Source organism: Nomascus leucogenys, chromosome 12, assembly GCF_006542625.1.
Source record: "Nomascus leucogenys isolate Asia chromosome 12, Asia_NLE_v1, whole genome shotgun sequence".
NCBI classification, from domain to species: domain Eukaryota; kingdom Metazoa; phylum Chordata; class Mammalia; order Primates; family Hylobatidae; genus Nomascus; species Nomascus leucogenys.
Genome location: NC_044392.1, coordinates 20,509,208 through 20,526,331, shown reverse-complemented (window position 1 = coordinate 20,526,331; position 17,124 = coordinate 20,509,208). Strand labels below are relative to the sequence as shown.

Below are 17,124 nucleotides of genomic sequence, written 5' to 3'. Positions count from 1 at the left end.
TTTTCTTTCATGTGCTATACTGCCTATTATTTATCTGTCCCTAACCACTTGAAGTGGTCCCCCTAACTCTGCCTCCACAATGTCCCCCTTTGGGACAATTAGAGAAAGAATTCTGGACTGTGTAGACCGTGGAGCTACTGACCTAACACTGGATGAGGCATTATTTCAAACAATTACTGCACTAACATTCATTTACAGGTGGAGGGTAGAGGAATAATATAAAAGGAAATTCTGTACACAACATCAAGAAAAGCACAAGAGGAAATATTCTCCTCTTTTGTACTGTTATTTTATTTTGTTTAGTCCATATATTATATAAAACATAACAGGAAAAATGAACGAATTTATAAAATAAATTGAGGTGTTTGGATGAAAAAAAAATACAAGAGCTTTGCCTTCATGTCTACAGATCTCTTAATATATTGTTGGTCTTGCACCTTAGATATCAAATAAAGATATCTAGCTTGACACAAAAGTTGGTAGCTGCAAGGTTAAGCTGTATTAGTTTGATGATGGGCCAGGAAATGATGTATTTTCTAAATTTTGTCCTTAAATATTGGCTGTAACAAATGCTGACATAGCAAAAAGTAAGCTTCTATTAGACAGCAAGAGGGAAACTTGAGTGAATGAATGCAACTTACCTCCAAGTCCTCTTAAAGGAGGTAAAAAAATAAATACTGTGTTTTACCAGTGCTCCCCCCAAAGCATTATTCTAAGCATGCAGGAGGGTATAGTGAGCAGCTACAACAGTAAGATCCAACCCAGAGGTAGGTTCAAGGCCGAGAGTAGGAGAGTGGTTGAGGAAATCCTCCTAGAGCCAGTACCATTTCATAGAATGCCCATTTGTGCTGGGGGATGAGTCTATGGCCTATTTTCTTCTGATTCAAAAGGATATTCCCAGTTTCAACCTTGCTGAAAAACAGGCATTTTTGTACCTGCTATTACGAACAGCTAGGATACAGGATAAGGTTGGCATAAAATTATTTAGCAAGCACATGCTAGGTATTCCAGTTTGAAATCTACCAAACTGTAACATCGGGGAGAAATAAAAAGTTGAAGATGAAGTTGTTCCTCAAGATGAGGGAACAAAATCTTACAAAAGGAGGGATTAGGCACTCACTTAACTCTATATGGAGAACATCCTTCTCAAGTTAGGTGGAAGATGAGGAAGAATATTACCAAAAGCTGACCAGGCCATTTGGAGACCAAAAGGAGAGGAAAAAAGGCATTTAGGAAGCAAGCTAGTAAAAGAAGTTCTTCTGGGTCTGACTAGGTAAGTTAATCTACGGCAACCATACCAAAGATATGTTACCCATTACTCCAGCATGAAGCCAGTGGCAAAATACCTCAAGACATTTTAAACCCAGAGAAGTGTATGAAAAATATGATAGTTAACCAAGCAAATTAAAATCAAACCACTAATGGTAAAAATCTCTTCAGATCTGAAATCCAAGATACCCACTTTCCATTAATTCTGTGTCTTATGGGGGGAAATGAAAGGTAACAAATGTAAAGATTTTTTTTATTTCTACTGGGGAGGGAGGAGGATAAATAGAAGTGTTTTCCAATTTGCTCTCCACTGTATACACACATACCCACACACATACATAAACATACATACACCAAAAACACCCCAAACAAAAAACAAAAAAACCAGGAATCAAAAACCAAAACACCCTCAAACTGCACCAATACTTCATATTTTGACCAAAAAAATATCCTGGGAGGAAGTGCAAAATGCAAAATCAAATGACCGAAAAATGCTGAACAAACAGCATTATTAATATACAAAATATTTATATTACTGAACTAGTAACAGGTGATGTTCTCTGTGTCTGTAAAACTTTGGAACCACATAGCTGATTTGTTAAATCTAGTCCATGCCAGCTTCCAAAAACCAAACTTTTAGTTAGCTTCATTCTTTGAGGCCTCATCAAAATTTTCTACAAGATCTGAAAAAGAAAAACAAAGCATATGAATCAAAGAATACAAAAAAGGAAAAAGAGGTAAATGGAACTCCTAACTTCTAACCCCCCCAAAAAATAAACTTAGTACAACCAGAATTAGCCTGAAAACATAAGAAGGCAGAAATGAACTGGTGGCATTTTACTACCAATGATTTAATTATTTGCTTAGGACAGTAATCCTAAGGAAATGTTCATCTTTTGTCTATGCAAATTACTGAAGTGAATAGCATTTTCATATGTCAATTATAATTCACACGGAAATGTTATAACAATAGCTATGCAAATTTATAATCACAGTGATTTCAATTTAATAAATCCAGGCAGCAGAGCTTTGTGTGACAACTTCTGATTCTAGGTTCTAAGGTGGAGGCTTACATTGTTTTTCATTAGATCCTATCCACATTATTGTGAATCTATTTAAATTCATGAGCTTACAATCAACACAAACCTAAAAGTCATCTATGCAATGACTGAAAGGAGATAAACAGGATGCTTAAAATCTTAAGTCTAAGGAAATGTCACTTACCTGGAACATCATCATCTTCTTCATCAATGTCTTCTGGTTTTGGTGCTTTACTGTCCAAGACTACAAAAAGTTTATTTTAATATTAGTCATTGAGAACAAAGACCTTAAAGAAAACTTATAATGTTTATCCCTTTTTTCCTGTATAAATCACATACAGTTGCTCAGAAATAGCTAAATATTGTCAATCTAAAATGCCATTCATATTTTTTTGCTTGAGTAACATTAAAAATAAAAACTTTATCAGTTAATACATTGATAACACAGCTGGCAATTTCAATGTGTGACAAAGATGAAATTTATTTTATTTATTGAGACAGGGTCTCACTCTGTTGACCAGGCTGGAGTAGAGTGATGTGATCTCGGCTCACTACAGTCTCCACCTCCCAAGTTCAAGCGATTCTCCCTGCCTCCCAAGTAGCTGAGATTACACGCAAACGCCACCATACCCAGCTAATTTTTGTATTTTTAGGAGAGATGGGGTTTCACCATGTTGGCCAGGCTGGTCTTGAACTCCTGACCTGAAGGGATCCACCTGCCTTGGCCTCCCAAAGTGCTGGGATTACAGTCATGAGCCACCACACATGGCCTACAAAGATAAAATTTATATGCAAAGTGGAATAACTGATCACCGAATAAAAAGACTTTACAGTGGCCATATTCTCCAAATAAAAAATTAATATTAAGTTTTTTTTCAGCCAGGTATGGTGGTTCACGCCTGTAATCCACTGCACTCCATCCTGGGCGACAGAGTGAGACTCTGTCTCAAAATGAACAAACAACAACAACAACAAAAAGCTGGGCACAGTGGCTCATGCTTGTAATCCCAGCACTTTGGGAGGCTGAGGCCGGTGGATCACGAGGTCAGGAGTTCAAGACCAGCCTGGCCAAGACGGTGAAACCCTGTCTCTACTAAAAATATAAAAATTACCCAGGCGCGGTGGCGGACGCCTGTAATCCCAGCTAACTTGGGAGGCTGAGGCAGATAATTGCTTGAACCCGGGAGGTGGAGGTTGCCGTAAGCCAAGATCACGCTACTGCACTCCAGCCTGGGCAACAGAGCAAGACTCTGTCTCAAAAAAAAAAAAAAAAAAAAAAAAAAAAGATTTTTTTCATTTCTTTTGGTGTAAGAAAATATCTAGCTAGGTAGTATGGGCACTGCAATACTAGATTTTTTCATTTTTAGGGGCAACTTGACACTTTTGAAACCAGGACTATCTTGGAAATTCAGAACTTATGGTTGCCACATTATTAGGGCAATCAATATTTAACAAAAACATACATGTCTGACAACATTATTTTCTTTTTTCTTAGAGACAGGGTCTCCCTCTGTCACCCAGGTTGAAGTACAGTGGCATTCCATAGCTCACTGCAGCCTTGAAGTCCTGGGCTCAAGTGATCCTCCTGCATCAGCCTCCTGAGTAGCTATGACTATAGGCACGCGCTACCACACCTGGCTGATTTTTGTATTTTTTGTACAGATACGGTCTCACCATGTTGCCCAGGCTGGTCTTGAGCTCCCGGCCTCAAGAAATACTCCCTCCTCAGCATCACAAGGTGCTGGGATTACATGAGTGAGCCACTGCACCCAGCCATACAACAGTATTTTCTGATTGTCATTAATTAGCAGTGAATATCAAATTAACTATTTAAAATGATGGGCCAGGCATGGTAGCTCACGCCTGTAATCCTAGCACATTGGGAGGCAGTAGGTAGGTGGATCACTTGAAGCCAGGAGCTCAAGACCAGCCTGGCCACCATGGCGAAACCCTGTCTATACTAAAAATACAAAAATTAACTGGGTGCAGTGGTGCACACCACCTGTAGTCCCTGCTACTCGGGAGGCTGAGGCATGAAAATTGCTTGAATCCACAAGGTGGAGGTTGTAGTGACCTGATATCGCACTTCAGCCTGGGAGACAGAGCAAGACTTTGTCTCAAAAATAAATAAAATGAAATAAAATAAAATAAAATTATGGCCTGAAGATCTGGGCACTATCCTTTTAGGTAATTACTTCTCAACTTACTATTATTACTACCAAAATGTTTCTGAATATTTTTTTTTTTTTTTGAGACGGAGTTTCCCTCTTGTTGCCCAGGCTAGAATGCAATGGCATGATCTGAGCTCACTGCAACCTCCGCCTCCTGGGTTCAAGCGATTCTCCTGCCTTAGCCTCCCAAGTAGCTGGGATTATAGGCGCCCACTACCATGCCTGGCTAATTTTTGTATTTTTAGTACAGATGAGGTTTCACCATGTCGGTCAGGCTGGTCTTGAACTCCTGACCTCAGGCAATCTGCCCGTCTCGGCCTCCCAAAGTGCTGAGATCACAGGCGTGAGCCACCACGCCCAGCCATGTTTCTGAATATTCTGTGTCACACTACATAGTCATTAAACAAACTCAAAATTTTATGAAGCATAGAAATAACTTTATAGAAAGTAAAATAATTACAGGCAAATCCAAATTAAGATGGGACACCTTTTAAATGATTAGGTTCTTTAAGTAAGGTGGGGAGAGAAAGATTTACTAAATTGAAATACCTACCTTGCCGCGGGAACTGTTCAGCTAACTTCCTAAGGCTTGTTAAACTGTCAGCACCAAGCTGACTTAATATTCCAGGAAGCATTTCTGTGATTGGTTTGGCTTCTGCATGACCAGTAATTGCAAAGGTATTAGCAGAAAGGGAAGCTTGGACTTTGGGATTGTTGAAATGAATAACTGTCCCATCATCTTTAATCATATTCACCTGTATGATCACAGAAGAAAAATGTACTTCACATGCTAGGTACACTAAAACAATATATTTTTAAAAAGCAATTCAGCCAATTATGGTTTTTTACTTGGTAGTTATGTAATCCCAAGGTAGTAACTGGCCAAGCAATGGACATTCGTGGAAAAAGATCATAGTAATAAAGTAAAATGGTGTAGATGGCACAAATTACTAGGATGGACAAGAAATATTCAATTCATTATAGAATCTAGATTTTAAACTCAAAGACTTCCAAGAGAAAGAAGTACATGCCCATGTTTTTTAAAAAAATGGAAGTAGCAGCCACAAACCAGCTTCTTAATGAAATTACTCATTATCTTACTCAATTTATACTGTCAAACAAAATCAGTGCAATTTCCACTTGGTAGGGTAGCATCTTACTTAGGGGACTGGTTACAAAGGGGAAGTAGTATATGGTAAAAACAACCACTGAAAATCCATAAAGAACACTCAGAAATGTAACCAGGTGTTTCATTCCTTCAAGCACTTAGTACATTTATAAAAATTTCAACTTGTTCTAATCATGCCATTCTTTGTAGGGGATTTTGCTAGTTCCTCTAATTTTTTTTTTTTTTTTTTTTGAGACAGAGTTTCGCTGTGTCATCCAGGCTAGAGTGCAGTGGCATGACCTCGGTTCACTGCAGCCTCTGCCTCCCAGGTTCTAGCCATTCTCCTGCCTCAGCCTCCCACCAGGTAGTTGGGATTAGAGGCACGTGCCACTATGCCCGGCTGATTTTTGTATTTTTAGTAGAGATGGGGTTTCACCATGTTGGCCAGGCTGGTCTCGAACTCCTGACCTCAGGTGATCTGCCCACCTCAGCCTCCCATGGTGCTAGGATTATAGGCATGAGCCACCACACCCAGCCAGTTCCTCTAATTCTTAAGGGTAGCTTCTCAACAATCTTTAATGACCCCTGTAAAGGTCAAAGAAGTTGTCCCACCCACTTGCCTAGTGACCTGAACATGCTTTATCAACTAGGAAACCTTTAAAAATCATCCTCACATTCTTTCCATGACTTTCACCAATATGAACCGACTATTTCAGATTTGATTTCATCCATTGCCTGGGACTTACTGAAATGGAAGGTTTAACATGTGCTACTTAAGATTGTTATTTTTCTCTCTCACTCATGTACTTTGTTTTTTTCAGTAGAGTTGAATTTGCGTAAGTTAAATGTGTGAATAATGTGATTCCACTATGTAGTTGATTCCCCTGGGTAAGTTACCTTGGTGGTAACATGCTTACTATATAAAAAGGTTAGGAAGAGTTAACTCTTGGCTACTTTAGAAGCATTTCATGATCCATCTAAAATCTGCCCTGTCACAATCAAGCATAGATGCTGAGTGTTCTCCATGGACAGTGGGAAGAAGGCTTTTCTTCCTCAGAGGTGATCACCACCATTGATAGCACCAGAAAGGAAGGGCAAGAAAGGGACTTCTAAATTTCAGGCAAGACCTGAACACAGAGAAAATAAAGGCAAATCCCTGGAAAATTGTAACTAAACCCACAAATAATTTCCCCAGGTTTTTCTGACAAAAATCACTATTTAAATTCTATATCCTTCCCTCTCTCACTATTACACTTAGGGTTCTACTAATTATATCACACAATAAGCATTCAATCCATCTGTTCTAAAAACATGGCACTGTGAGTTATATTAACTTTGGAAAAGATAAATTATATAGTTTCGAAGATAATTACAGTTTTGGTAAAAAGTTAAATGTTAAAGTGGGTGAAATCTGGGCTTGAGAAGGATGACAGTGGATGTGAAATGGGATGTTGCTCTGCATTTAGCCTAGAATCACATAATTTTAGAATGGGAAAAGAATAAAAGATACGGTAGGACTATATTTTTCAAATCAAGACCAAATCCCGTGGTTTAAAAAAGGATTTCAGGCCAGGTGCGGTGGCTCACACTTGTAATCCTAGCACTTTGGGAGGCCAAGGTGGGCAGATCAAGAGTTCAAAATCAGCCTGGCCAACATGGTGAAACCCTGTCTCTACTAAAAATACAAAAGTTAGCCGGGCATGGTGGCAGATGCCTGTAATCCCAGCTGCTCGGAGGCTGAGACAGAAGTGGCTTGAACCGAGGAGTCGGAGGTTGCAGTAAGGTGAGATCGCACCACTGCACTCCAGCCTGGGTGACAAGAGTGAAGCTCTCTTTCTCAAAAAAATAAAAGGGCAGGCGCGGTGGCTCAGGCCTGTAATCCCAACACTTTGGGAGGCTGAGGCGGGTGGATCACGAGGTCAGGAAATAGAGACCATCCTGGCCAACATGGTGAAACCCTATCTCTACTAAAAATACAAAAATTAGCTGGGTGTGGTGGCATGTGCCTGTAATCCCAGCTACTTGGGAGGCTGGGACAGGAGAATCACTTGAACCAGGCAGTCAGAGGTTGCAGTGAGCTGAGATTGTGCCACTGCATTCCAGCCTGGCTACCCAGTGAGACTTTCTCAAAAAAAAAAAAAGGCCGAGCGCAGTGGCTCACGCCTGTAATCCCAGCACTTTGGGAGGCCGAGGCGGGCGGACTGCCTGAGGTCAGGAGTTCGAGACCAGCCTGGCCAGCATGGTGAAACCCCATCTCTACTAAAAATACAAAAATTAGCCAGACATGGTGGCAGGCACCTATAACCCTAGCTACTCAGGAGGCTGAGGCAGGAGAATTGCTTGAACCTGGGAGGCATAGGTTGCAGTAAGCCGAGATCGCACCATTGCACTCTGGCCTGGGCAACAGAGTCAGACTCCATCTCAAAAAAAACGAAACAAAACAAAACAAAAAAACCCCCAAAGATTTCTAAAATACTTCTGTGTGCAGAGAGTCTCAAATATTGGAATCTGAGACTTTTTTTATTTACAGACATTAAAGTCACAAGAAATTTGAAATCAATATTGTTCAAAAAATTCACGCTATATATTTGTTGAACTTAGAAGTCTTCCAGTTCAAATCCTTTATGTTAAAGAAATAAACACTGAAGACAAAAGCTCTTTGTTAGCAACATACCCAAGGACAAATAGCTTGTTAAGTGCAAACCAAGGACTTTAACCTGGGTTTTCCAACTTGTTCTTTAGTTTCCTTTCTACTAAGTCATTCTCATACTTAAAATGCTTATTTGCCTATAAAAATTCAATTCAGCTGGGTGCAGTGGCTCATGCCTGTAATTCCAGCACTTTGGGAGGCTGAGGCGGGTGGATCACCTGAGGTCAGGAGTTCACAACCAGCCTGGCCAACATAGTAAAACCCCATCTCTACTAAAAATACAAAAATTATCTGGGTGTGGTGGTGGGTGCCTGTAATCCCAGCTACTTGAACCCGGGAGGCAGAGGTTGCAGTGAGCTGAGATCATGCCATTGCACACTCTTCTAGCCTGGGCAACAGAGCGAGACACTGCCTCAAAAAAAAAAAAAAAAGAAAAGAAAAAGAAAATTCCATGGCCTCATGAGAGCTTGCCAGAGAATGATTTATTTCAGGATATAGGCCAAATCGAGAACACAAAAGAAAAACAACACAGGTATATAGATAAAATGTATCTTATTGGCTACAAAACAAGAGGCTAACACGGAGCCAAAAACAATAAACTCATGGAGTTTTTCCTTATGTTCAAGTTTCTCTTCTGAAGGCTAAATGTTGTTATATTTTACACCCTGATATATAGGTCTTTCTCGTTTGAAACATGCTTGAGTTTACTGTGAAAAGCAAGATGAATTCCATCTCAGATTGTGAAACATAAATAAATTTATTCATGGCTGTTTTAAATGGAGTGGTCTAAAAGATGCAGCTTCAGGAACAGAAAGGTCCAGAAAGGGATGGAGAGTTTAGTTAATTTTAGAATACAGAGAAATACTAGAAGGTAAAACAGCTAGCATATTTTCTTTCTTTTTTTTTTTTTTGAGATGGAGTCTCACTTTGTTCCCCAGGCTGGAGTGCAGTGACCTCTGCTCACTGCAACCTCCTCCTCTCCGGTTCAAGCGATTCTCCTGTCTCAGCCTCCCAAGTAGCTGGGATTACAGGTGTGCGCCACCATGCCTGACTAATTCAAATTATTTTATTTCTATCTAACATTCCTTCCTTCTGAGCAAATGACATGGTTATATAAGGCTTCTGGGCACAAGCTATTAGAAACTATCAAACGAATTGTTTGGCTGAACAAGAGCAGTTAGACACCTCTCCTGCCATTTTGGGTAAAAGAAGGGATAAGGAACTTGTTAAAAGTCATAAAGCAAATTACATGCATTTAATATCGAGACTTCACTTCCTTCAGTGATTTTATACTGTGTGGTTTAAGTAAGCCATATAATATATGTACAATATAAGAACAAGGAGCAGCCAAATAAAAAGGACTACTAAACTAGCAACTATACCAGCACTGAGGTCTCTTTTTCAACCAAACATCCCCTTTAGGTCAAATTTTTTTTTTTTTTTCCTAAAGATAACTGAAGGTAAAGGATGCCACTTGAGCTAAGGAGAAAGAGGCATTTTGAGACCCCAGTCCAAACCACAGAATGCCCTTGCTCTCATTTTTTGCTTTAATACTGATGTGTCTAGTAGTTAGCAGTAAACTTTGTCCTCTCATTCCTAGTGTATTTATATATGTTGTTTCACTGTTTAGAAGAACCATTTCCTACTTCTCCATCTTGCACATTCCCATTTATTCAAGGTTGAGGTAAGATGCTTCTTTCTCTGTGAAAACTTAAGGTGGTTTATGCACTTACTGCTATTATACAGAATCGTCTTGTAGTTTAATTGCATTTGTAAATCACTGACCATACTAGAAGGTTAATTTCTTAAGATCAGAGACCATGCCTTATTCGACATAGTACCTCCCCCAATATCTAGTACATAATAATCACTCAAATCTGCTGAATGAATGAATGGATACCTCCTACACAATTTATTCTAAAATCATGGCTGGGCATGGTGGCTCATGTCTGTAATCCCAGCACTTAGGGAAACTGAGGCAGGAGGATCGCTTAAGTCCAGGAGTTCAAGATGCCTGGACAACACGGCGAGAACCCCATCACTACCAAAAAAAAAAAGCAAAAGCAAGCCAGGTGGCATGGTGGTACATGCCTATAGTCCTAGCTACTCAGGAGGCTGAGTGGGAAGACCGCTGAGCCTAGGAGGTCGAGGCTGTGATCACACCAGTGCATTCCAACCTGGGTGACACAGCAAGACCCTGTCTCAAAAAAGAAAAAAAAAAAAAAAGGATGTTGTCAGACCAACTCCCCAAATGCTAGATGATGGGTCACATTAAGGTTTAAATATAGCACCAGCAGTGCCTCCAATGAAGATGCCCAGAATCTCCTGGGCTGTATCTTTAGCCTGACTTTTCCTATAGTTTTGACCTTTCAGAATCAGCCCAACCCACCCTCCAGAATTAGGGGCATTTTAAGTCACTCTTGGCAACTGCTGGGTGGCCCTTTTATGCTGCTATCAAACACTTTAACAAACCCTACCTTTGCTGGGCTCTGCATAGGGTATGTAAGTTAGTCCTAGCAGCCTCCTACCTGGTAAATCTGATGCTCACTTTGTTCCTATACTGCAGTACATTTTTGTGGCTAGAGGAGGCTCACAAAGTTATATTTGACTCCATAGCTCTTGCTAATAACTGCCCTCTCAGTTCATGGAGGCTTGAATTCTTCTTTGTGACTTTTTTTGAATCCAACTGAGAATGATAAAAGAGAATTAGCAGTTGTCTCTTTTTTTTTCTTTTTGAGATGGAGTCTCGCTCTGTCACCCAAGTTAGAGTGCAATGGTGCAATCTCGGCTCACTTCAACCTCTGCTTACTGCAACATCTGTTTCCCGAGTTCAAGTGATTCCACTGCCTCATCCTCCCAAGTAGCTAGGATTACAGGCGTGTGACACCACGCCCAGCTAATTTTTATATTTTTAGTAGAGATCGGGTTTCACCATGTTGGCCAGGCTGGTCTCAAACTCCCGACCTCAGGTGATCCATCCACCTCGGACTCCCAAAGTGCTGGGATTACAGGCAGGAGCTACCACGCCCAGCCAGCAGTTGCCTACTCCATCCTACATGTAATGGCAGTTAAATGTTTACCAGAAAATTCATCTTTTACTGACTTCTTCCTATATCTTTTAAGAGACAGGGTCTCATTCTGTCTCCCAGGCTGGAGTGCAGTGGCTTGATAAAAGCAGCTCACTGAAGCCTCAAACTCCTGGGCTCAAGGGATCCTTCCGCCTTAGCCTCCTAAGTTGGTAGGACTACAGGCATGTGCCACCATACCTGGCTAATTTTTTATTTTCTTTAGAGACACGGTGTCATGATTTTACTCAAGCTGGTCTTGAACTCTTGGCCCTAAGTGATCCTCCTGCCTTGGCTTCCCAAAGTGCTGGGATTACAAACACAAGTCACCACACCTAGCCTCTTCTTACAGCTTAATAGGGCGAAACAACAGACTTCTTAAGAATAAGGCACATAAGCGTCTGGGGTGTTGTGAGACTGAAGAATGTGAGATTTTGAGGATTATGGGCTTTGCACACGCTCTTACAAGTCAGTCAGTATCCTTCACATTCAATTCTAGCTCAGCATCTGCTTATTTCTAATGGCTATTATTAAGCTAAAGCTTAACGCTGTCATTAGTCTATAACATATGCTGGGATCACTTTCTCTTATTCTCTGGTGACAAGTCTGACAAGACAGGAATTCTTTTTTTTTGAGACAGAATCTCGCTCTGTCACCCAGGCTGGAGTGCAGTGGTGCGATCAATCTCGGCTCATCGCAACCTCTGGCTCACTGCAACCTCCACCTCACGGGTTCAAGCGATTCTCCTGCCTCAGCCTCCTGAGTATCTGGGATTAGAGTCATGTGCCACCACCATGCCCAGCTAATTTTTGTATTTTTAGTAGAGATGGAATTTCACCATGTTGGTCAGGCTGGTCTCAAACTCCTGACATCGTGATCTGCCCGCCTCAGCCTCCCAAAGTGCTCGGATTACAGGTGTGAGCCACTGCGCCCGGCCTTTTTCTTTCTTTCTTTTTTTTTTTTTTGAGACTGAGTCTCGCTCTGTTACCCAGGCTGGAATGCAGTGGCACTATCTCTGCTCAATGCAACCTCCACCTCCTGGGTTCAAGCAATTCTCCCACCTCAGCCTCCCAAGTAGTTGGGATTACAGGCGCACGCCACCATGCCTGGCTACTTTTTTGTACTTTTAGTACAAAAAAGAATTCCCGTGCCCCTCTAGGAATTCTCTTTATCTATGTTGTAGGTAGTGTGAACTGGCATATTCTTTCTGAAAAGCAATTTGACAAAATGCATGAAGAGTTCTAAAAATGTTCATGGCTCTTTCAGCCAGTAACTACACTTTTAAGAATCTACAGAGGCCGAGCGCAGTGGCTCACTCCTGTAATCCCTACGCTTTGGGAGGCTGAGGCGGGTGGATCACCTGAGGTCAGGAGTTCAAGGCCAGCCTGGCCAACATGATGAAACCCCGTCTCTACGAAAAATACAAAAAATTAGCTGGGCGTGGTGGTGCATGCCTATAATCTCAGCTACTCAGGAGGCTGAGGCAGGATAATTACTTGAACCCAGGAGGTGGAGGTTGCAGTTAGCCGAGATCATGCCACTGCACTTCAGCCTGGGCAACAAGAGAGTTGAAGGAACTCAGATTTATATATATATAAATATACATATATTTTATTACATATAAATATATAAAATATTTATTTACATATAATATATATAATTTATATATATATTTTAAAATATATAATTTAATTATATATTTTTTATTATATATATACAGTTTTTTTTTTTTTTAGACGTAGTCTCACTCTGTTGCCCAGCAGGCTGTAGTGTAGTGGTGCGATCTCGGCTCACTGCAACCTCTGCCTCTTGGGTTCAAGCAATTCTCTTGCCTCAGCCTCCTGAGAGTAGCTGGGACTACAGGAGCGTGCCACCATGCCCGGCTAATTTTTGTATTTTTGTAGAAATGGGGTTTCACCATGTTGGCCAGGCTGGTCATGAACTCCTGACCTCGTGATCCTTCCAAAGTGCTGGGATTACAGGTGTGAACCACCGCACCCAGCCCAGAGAGATATATTTATGTATAGGAAAGTTCAACACATGATTATTTTATTATCAAAACATTATAATGTATAATAAATAATAAAAAAGTGTTAAATTACAGTACAGTATATCCATATACTGGAATGTATGTAGATACCTACACATGATTAAAAGGAGGTTTTTTAATGACATAAAACAATTTTTATAATACAATGCTATTTAAAAAAATGATTATTGGCCGGGTGTGGTGGCTCATGCCCGTAATCCTAGCACCTTGGGAGGCAGAGGTGGGAGGACTGCTTGAGGCCAAGAGTTCAAGACCAGCCTGGGCAACATAAGGAGACCTCATCTCTACAAATAATTCTAAAAAGTAGCCAGACATGGTGATGGAATCACTCAGCCTGGGTGACAGAGTGAGACCCTGTTTCAAAATAAAAAAATTAAAAATTAAAAAAAAAATGATTCTTTTAAAACAAAAACAAGCCAGACACAGTGGCTCAGGCCTATAATCTCAGCACTTTGGGAGGCCGAGGCAGGTGGATCACCTGAGGTCAGGAGTTCGAGACTAGCCTGACCAACATGGAGAAACTCATCTCTACTAAAAATACAAAATTAGCCGGGCATGGTGGTGCATGCCTGTAGTCCCAGCTACTTGGGAGGCTGAGGCAGGAGAATCGCTTGAACCTGGGAGGCCGAGGTTGTGGTGAGCCGAGATTGCCCCATTGCACTCCAGCCTAGGCAACAAGAGTGAAACTCCGCCTAAAAAAAAAAAAAAAAAAAAAGAAATTAGCTGGGTGCAGTGGCACACACCTGTAATCCTAGCTACTACTTGGGAGTTTGAGGCACGAGAATCGCTTGAACCTGGGAAGCAGAGGTTGCAGTGAGCCAAGACTGTGCCACTGCACTCCAGCCTGGGCATAGAGTGAGACTCCATCTCAAAAAACAAAAAACAAACAAAAAAACCAAACCAAACCAAACAAGCAAAAAAAACAAAGTCTCGCTCTGTCACCCAGGCTGGAAGTGCAGTGGTGAGATCACAGCTCACTGCAGCCTATAACTCCTGGGCTCAAAGTATCCTCCTGTCTCACCCTCTGAGTAGCTGCGATCACAGGCGCATATGCACCATCATGCCCAGCAAATTACATTTTTTTTTTTTTTTTTTTGAGATGGAGTCTTGCTTTGTCGCCCAGGCTGCAGTGCAGTGGCACAATCTCAGTTCACTGCAACCTCCGCCTCCCGGGCTCAAGCAATTCTCTGCCTCAGCCCCCTGAGTAGCTGGGATTACAGATGCCCACCACCACGCCTGGCTAATTTTTGTATTTTTAGTAGAGATGGGGTTTCACCATCTTGGCCAAGCTGGTCTTGAACTCCTAACCTCATGATCCACCTGCCTTGGCCTCGCAAAGTACTGGGATTACAGGTGTGAGCCACCCAGCCCGGCCTTTTTTTTTTTTTTTTTTTTTTTTTTGTAGAGACAGCATCTCACAATGTTACCTCGGCTGGTCTCAAACTCCTGGCCTCAAGCAATCCTTCCACCTCAGCCTCTCAAAGTGTTGGGATTACAGGCATGAGTCATTGCACCTGGCCAAAAAAAAAAGGATTCTAAACTGTACATCTAGCTGTAATCATATATATATGTGTGTGTGTATGTGTGTATATGTAGCATATATATATTGCATATATATAGTGCATATATATAGTGCACATAAAGATGGGAAAGATTAAATACAAGACTAATAGTAGCTCTTTCTGGGTGGTAGAGATTATGGTTGAATATTGTCTTCTTGACATTTTCTCTATATTCCTGCTTTTCTACAATGGCAATATCTATTATCTATATAGATATACAGATACATATTTTTTTTTGAGACGGAGTTTCACTCTTGTTGCCGAGGTTGGAGTGCAATGGCATGACCTCAGCTCACTGCAACCTCTGCCTCCCAGGTTCAGGCAATTCTCCTGCCTCAGCCTCCTGAGTAGCTGGGATTACAGGCGTGCACCACCACGCCCCGCCAATTTTTTTTTTTTTTTTTTTTTTGAGACAGAGTCTTGCTCTGTTGCCCAGGCTGGAGTGCAATGGCACGATCTCGGCTCACTGCAACCTCTGCCTCCCAGGTTCAAACGATTCTTCCGCCTCAGCCTCCTGAGTAGCTGGGATTATAGATGCACGCCACCACATGTGGCTAATTTTTGTATTTTTGTAGAGATGGGGTTTCACCATGTTGGCCAGCCTGGTTATGAACTCCTGGACCTCGTGATGTGACCACCTCAGCCTCCCAAAGTGCTAGGATTACGGTTGTGAACCACCGTACTCAGCCGGCAATATATTTTTATACTGAGGGGAAGAAAGCTATTTTAAATACAAAAGATGCCAGTAAGGATGGATAAAATGTGGTATACGCATACAATGGAATATTATTCAGCTATAAAGCAGTGAAGTTCTGATACACTATGACCTAGATGAACCTTGAAAACACTAAGCTAAGTGAGGTACTCCAGGCCTCCAGGCACAAAGGGACAAATACTGCATGATTCTATTCATATGAAATATCTGGAATAGGCAATCCATAAAATAGAAAGTAGATTGGTGGTTACCAAGGGCTGGGGTACAGGGGAATAAGGAGTTATTGTTTAATGGGTATAAAGTTTCAGTTGAGGAAAATGAAAAAAGTTCTAGAGATGAACAGTAGTGACGTTTGGCCAACATTGTGATGTATGCCAATGAATTGCATAGTTAAAAACAGCTGGCTAGGCGCAGTGGCTCATGCCTGTAATCCCAGCATTTGGGAGGCCAAGGCAGGCGGATCACGAGGTCAGCAGATCAAGACCATCCTGGCTAACATGGTGAAACCCCATCTCTACTAAAAATACAAAAAATTAGCCAGGCGCGGCGGCATGCACCTGTAGTCCCAGCTACTCAGGAGGCTGAGGCAAGAGAATGGCGTGAACACGGGAGGCGGAGCTTGCAGTGAGCCCAGATTGCACCACTGCACTCCAGCCTGGGCAAAAGAGCAAGACTGCGTCTCAAAACAACAACAAAAAAACAAACAAAAAACAAAAACAAAAAAAACCCTGGCTAAAATGGCAAATTTTGTGATATATGTATAGATATATCTACACACACACACACACACACACACACACACACACACACACACAGTAAAAAACAAAACAAAAAGCCAAAAGAACAGGACCCTAAGAGAGAAAGAAGGATGCTATGGAATGGTAAGGTGAATAGGACATGGTGCTTCCCTTTTATTCTCATGTACTCACTCACAGCTGTCTATCTATGGGCACCTGAGGCTCTAGCTGGAGGAAGAAGGAACTACAGGAAGAGCCTGCCATTAACTTTAGGTCCTCTTTCTGTACAACTGGTTCAGAAAAAACAAGAACCAGGAAGAGGAAAATGTAAAAAGTAAAACTTATGTGTCCAATTACAAAATTTATATTCCCAGCCTTAAGCTTTCTCTAAGCCCTAGCTCCCTATAGCTAACTTACTGCAGAACAATCCCACCTGGAATAATCAGTACCTCTTAAATTTAACAGGCTCTAAGCAAACTCATCACAGAGAATCAGCATAAACATGTTCCCAGCCGTCAAGACTCTTTATAAGCTACTGAAAACAGACTACTGGGTTAATAAGTTACCATTATACACCACGATATGAGATAGTGGAAAACATACTATAGAAGAGCAACTTAGGCTAAAGCAGTAAAAGTACAGAGAAAGGGTTGATTACACCTGGAAAGACAGGGAAGGGTTTCATGGAGGCTGAATTATACCCTAATTAAGACAGAAGCTGTCCTCTGAATATAATTATAAAACTCTATGAAGCAAC

At 41.3% G+C, this 17,124-nt stretch overlaps 1 protein-coding gene across 2 annotated transcripts in view; it reads right to left on the bottom strand.

Moving 5' to 3' along the window:
• Positions 1-243: 243 nt before the first annotated feature.
• BTF3L4 (basic transcription factor 3 like 4) overlaps positions 244-17,124 on the bottom strand; it is a 32,274-nt gene continuing 15,393 nt past the window's right edge. The window contains exons 4-6 of one of the 2 annotated variants that reach the window (XM_003258976.4): positions 5,034-5,235; positions 2,494-2,553; positions 266-1,952 (exon numbers count right to left, since the gene is read on the bottom strand). In XM_003258976.4, coding sequence (XP_003259024.1) covers positions 1,906-1,952; positions 2,494-2,553; positions 5,034-5,235 — 309 coding nt within the window. In that variant the 3' untranslated portion in view covers positions 266-1,905. Of the gene's footprint in view, positions 1,953-2,493; positions 2,554-5,033; positions 5,236-17,124 lie in introns of both variants that reach the window. The other variant, XM_004089800.3, reaches the window with a different exon arrangement.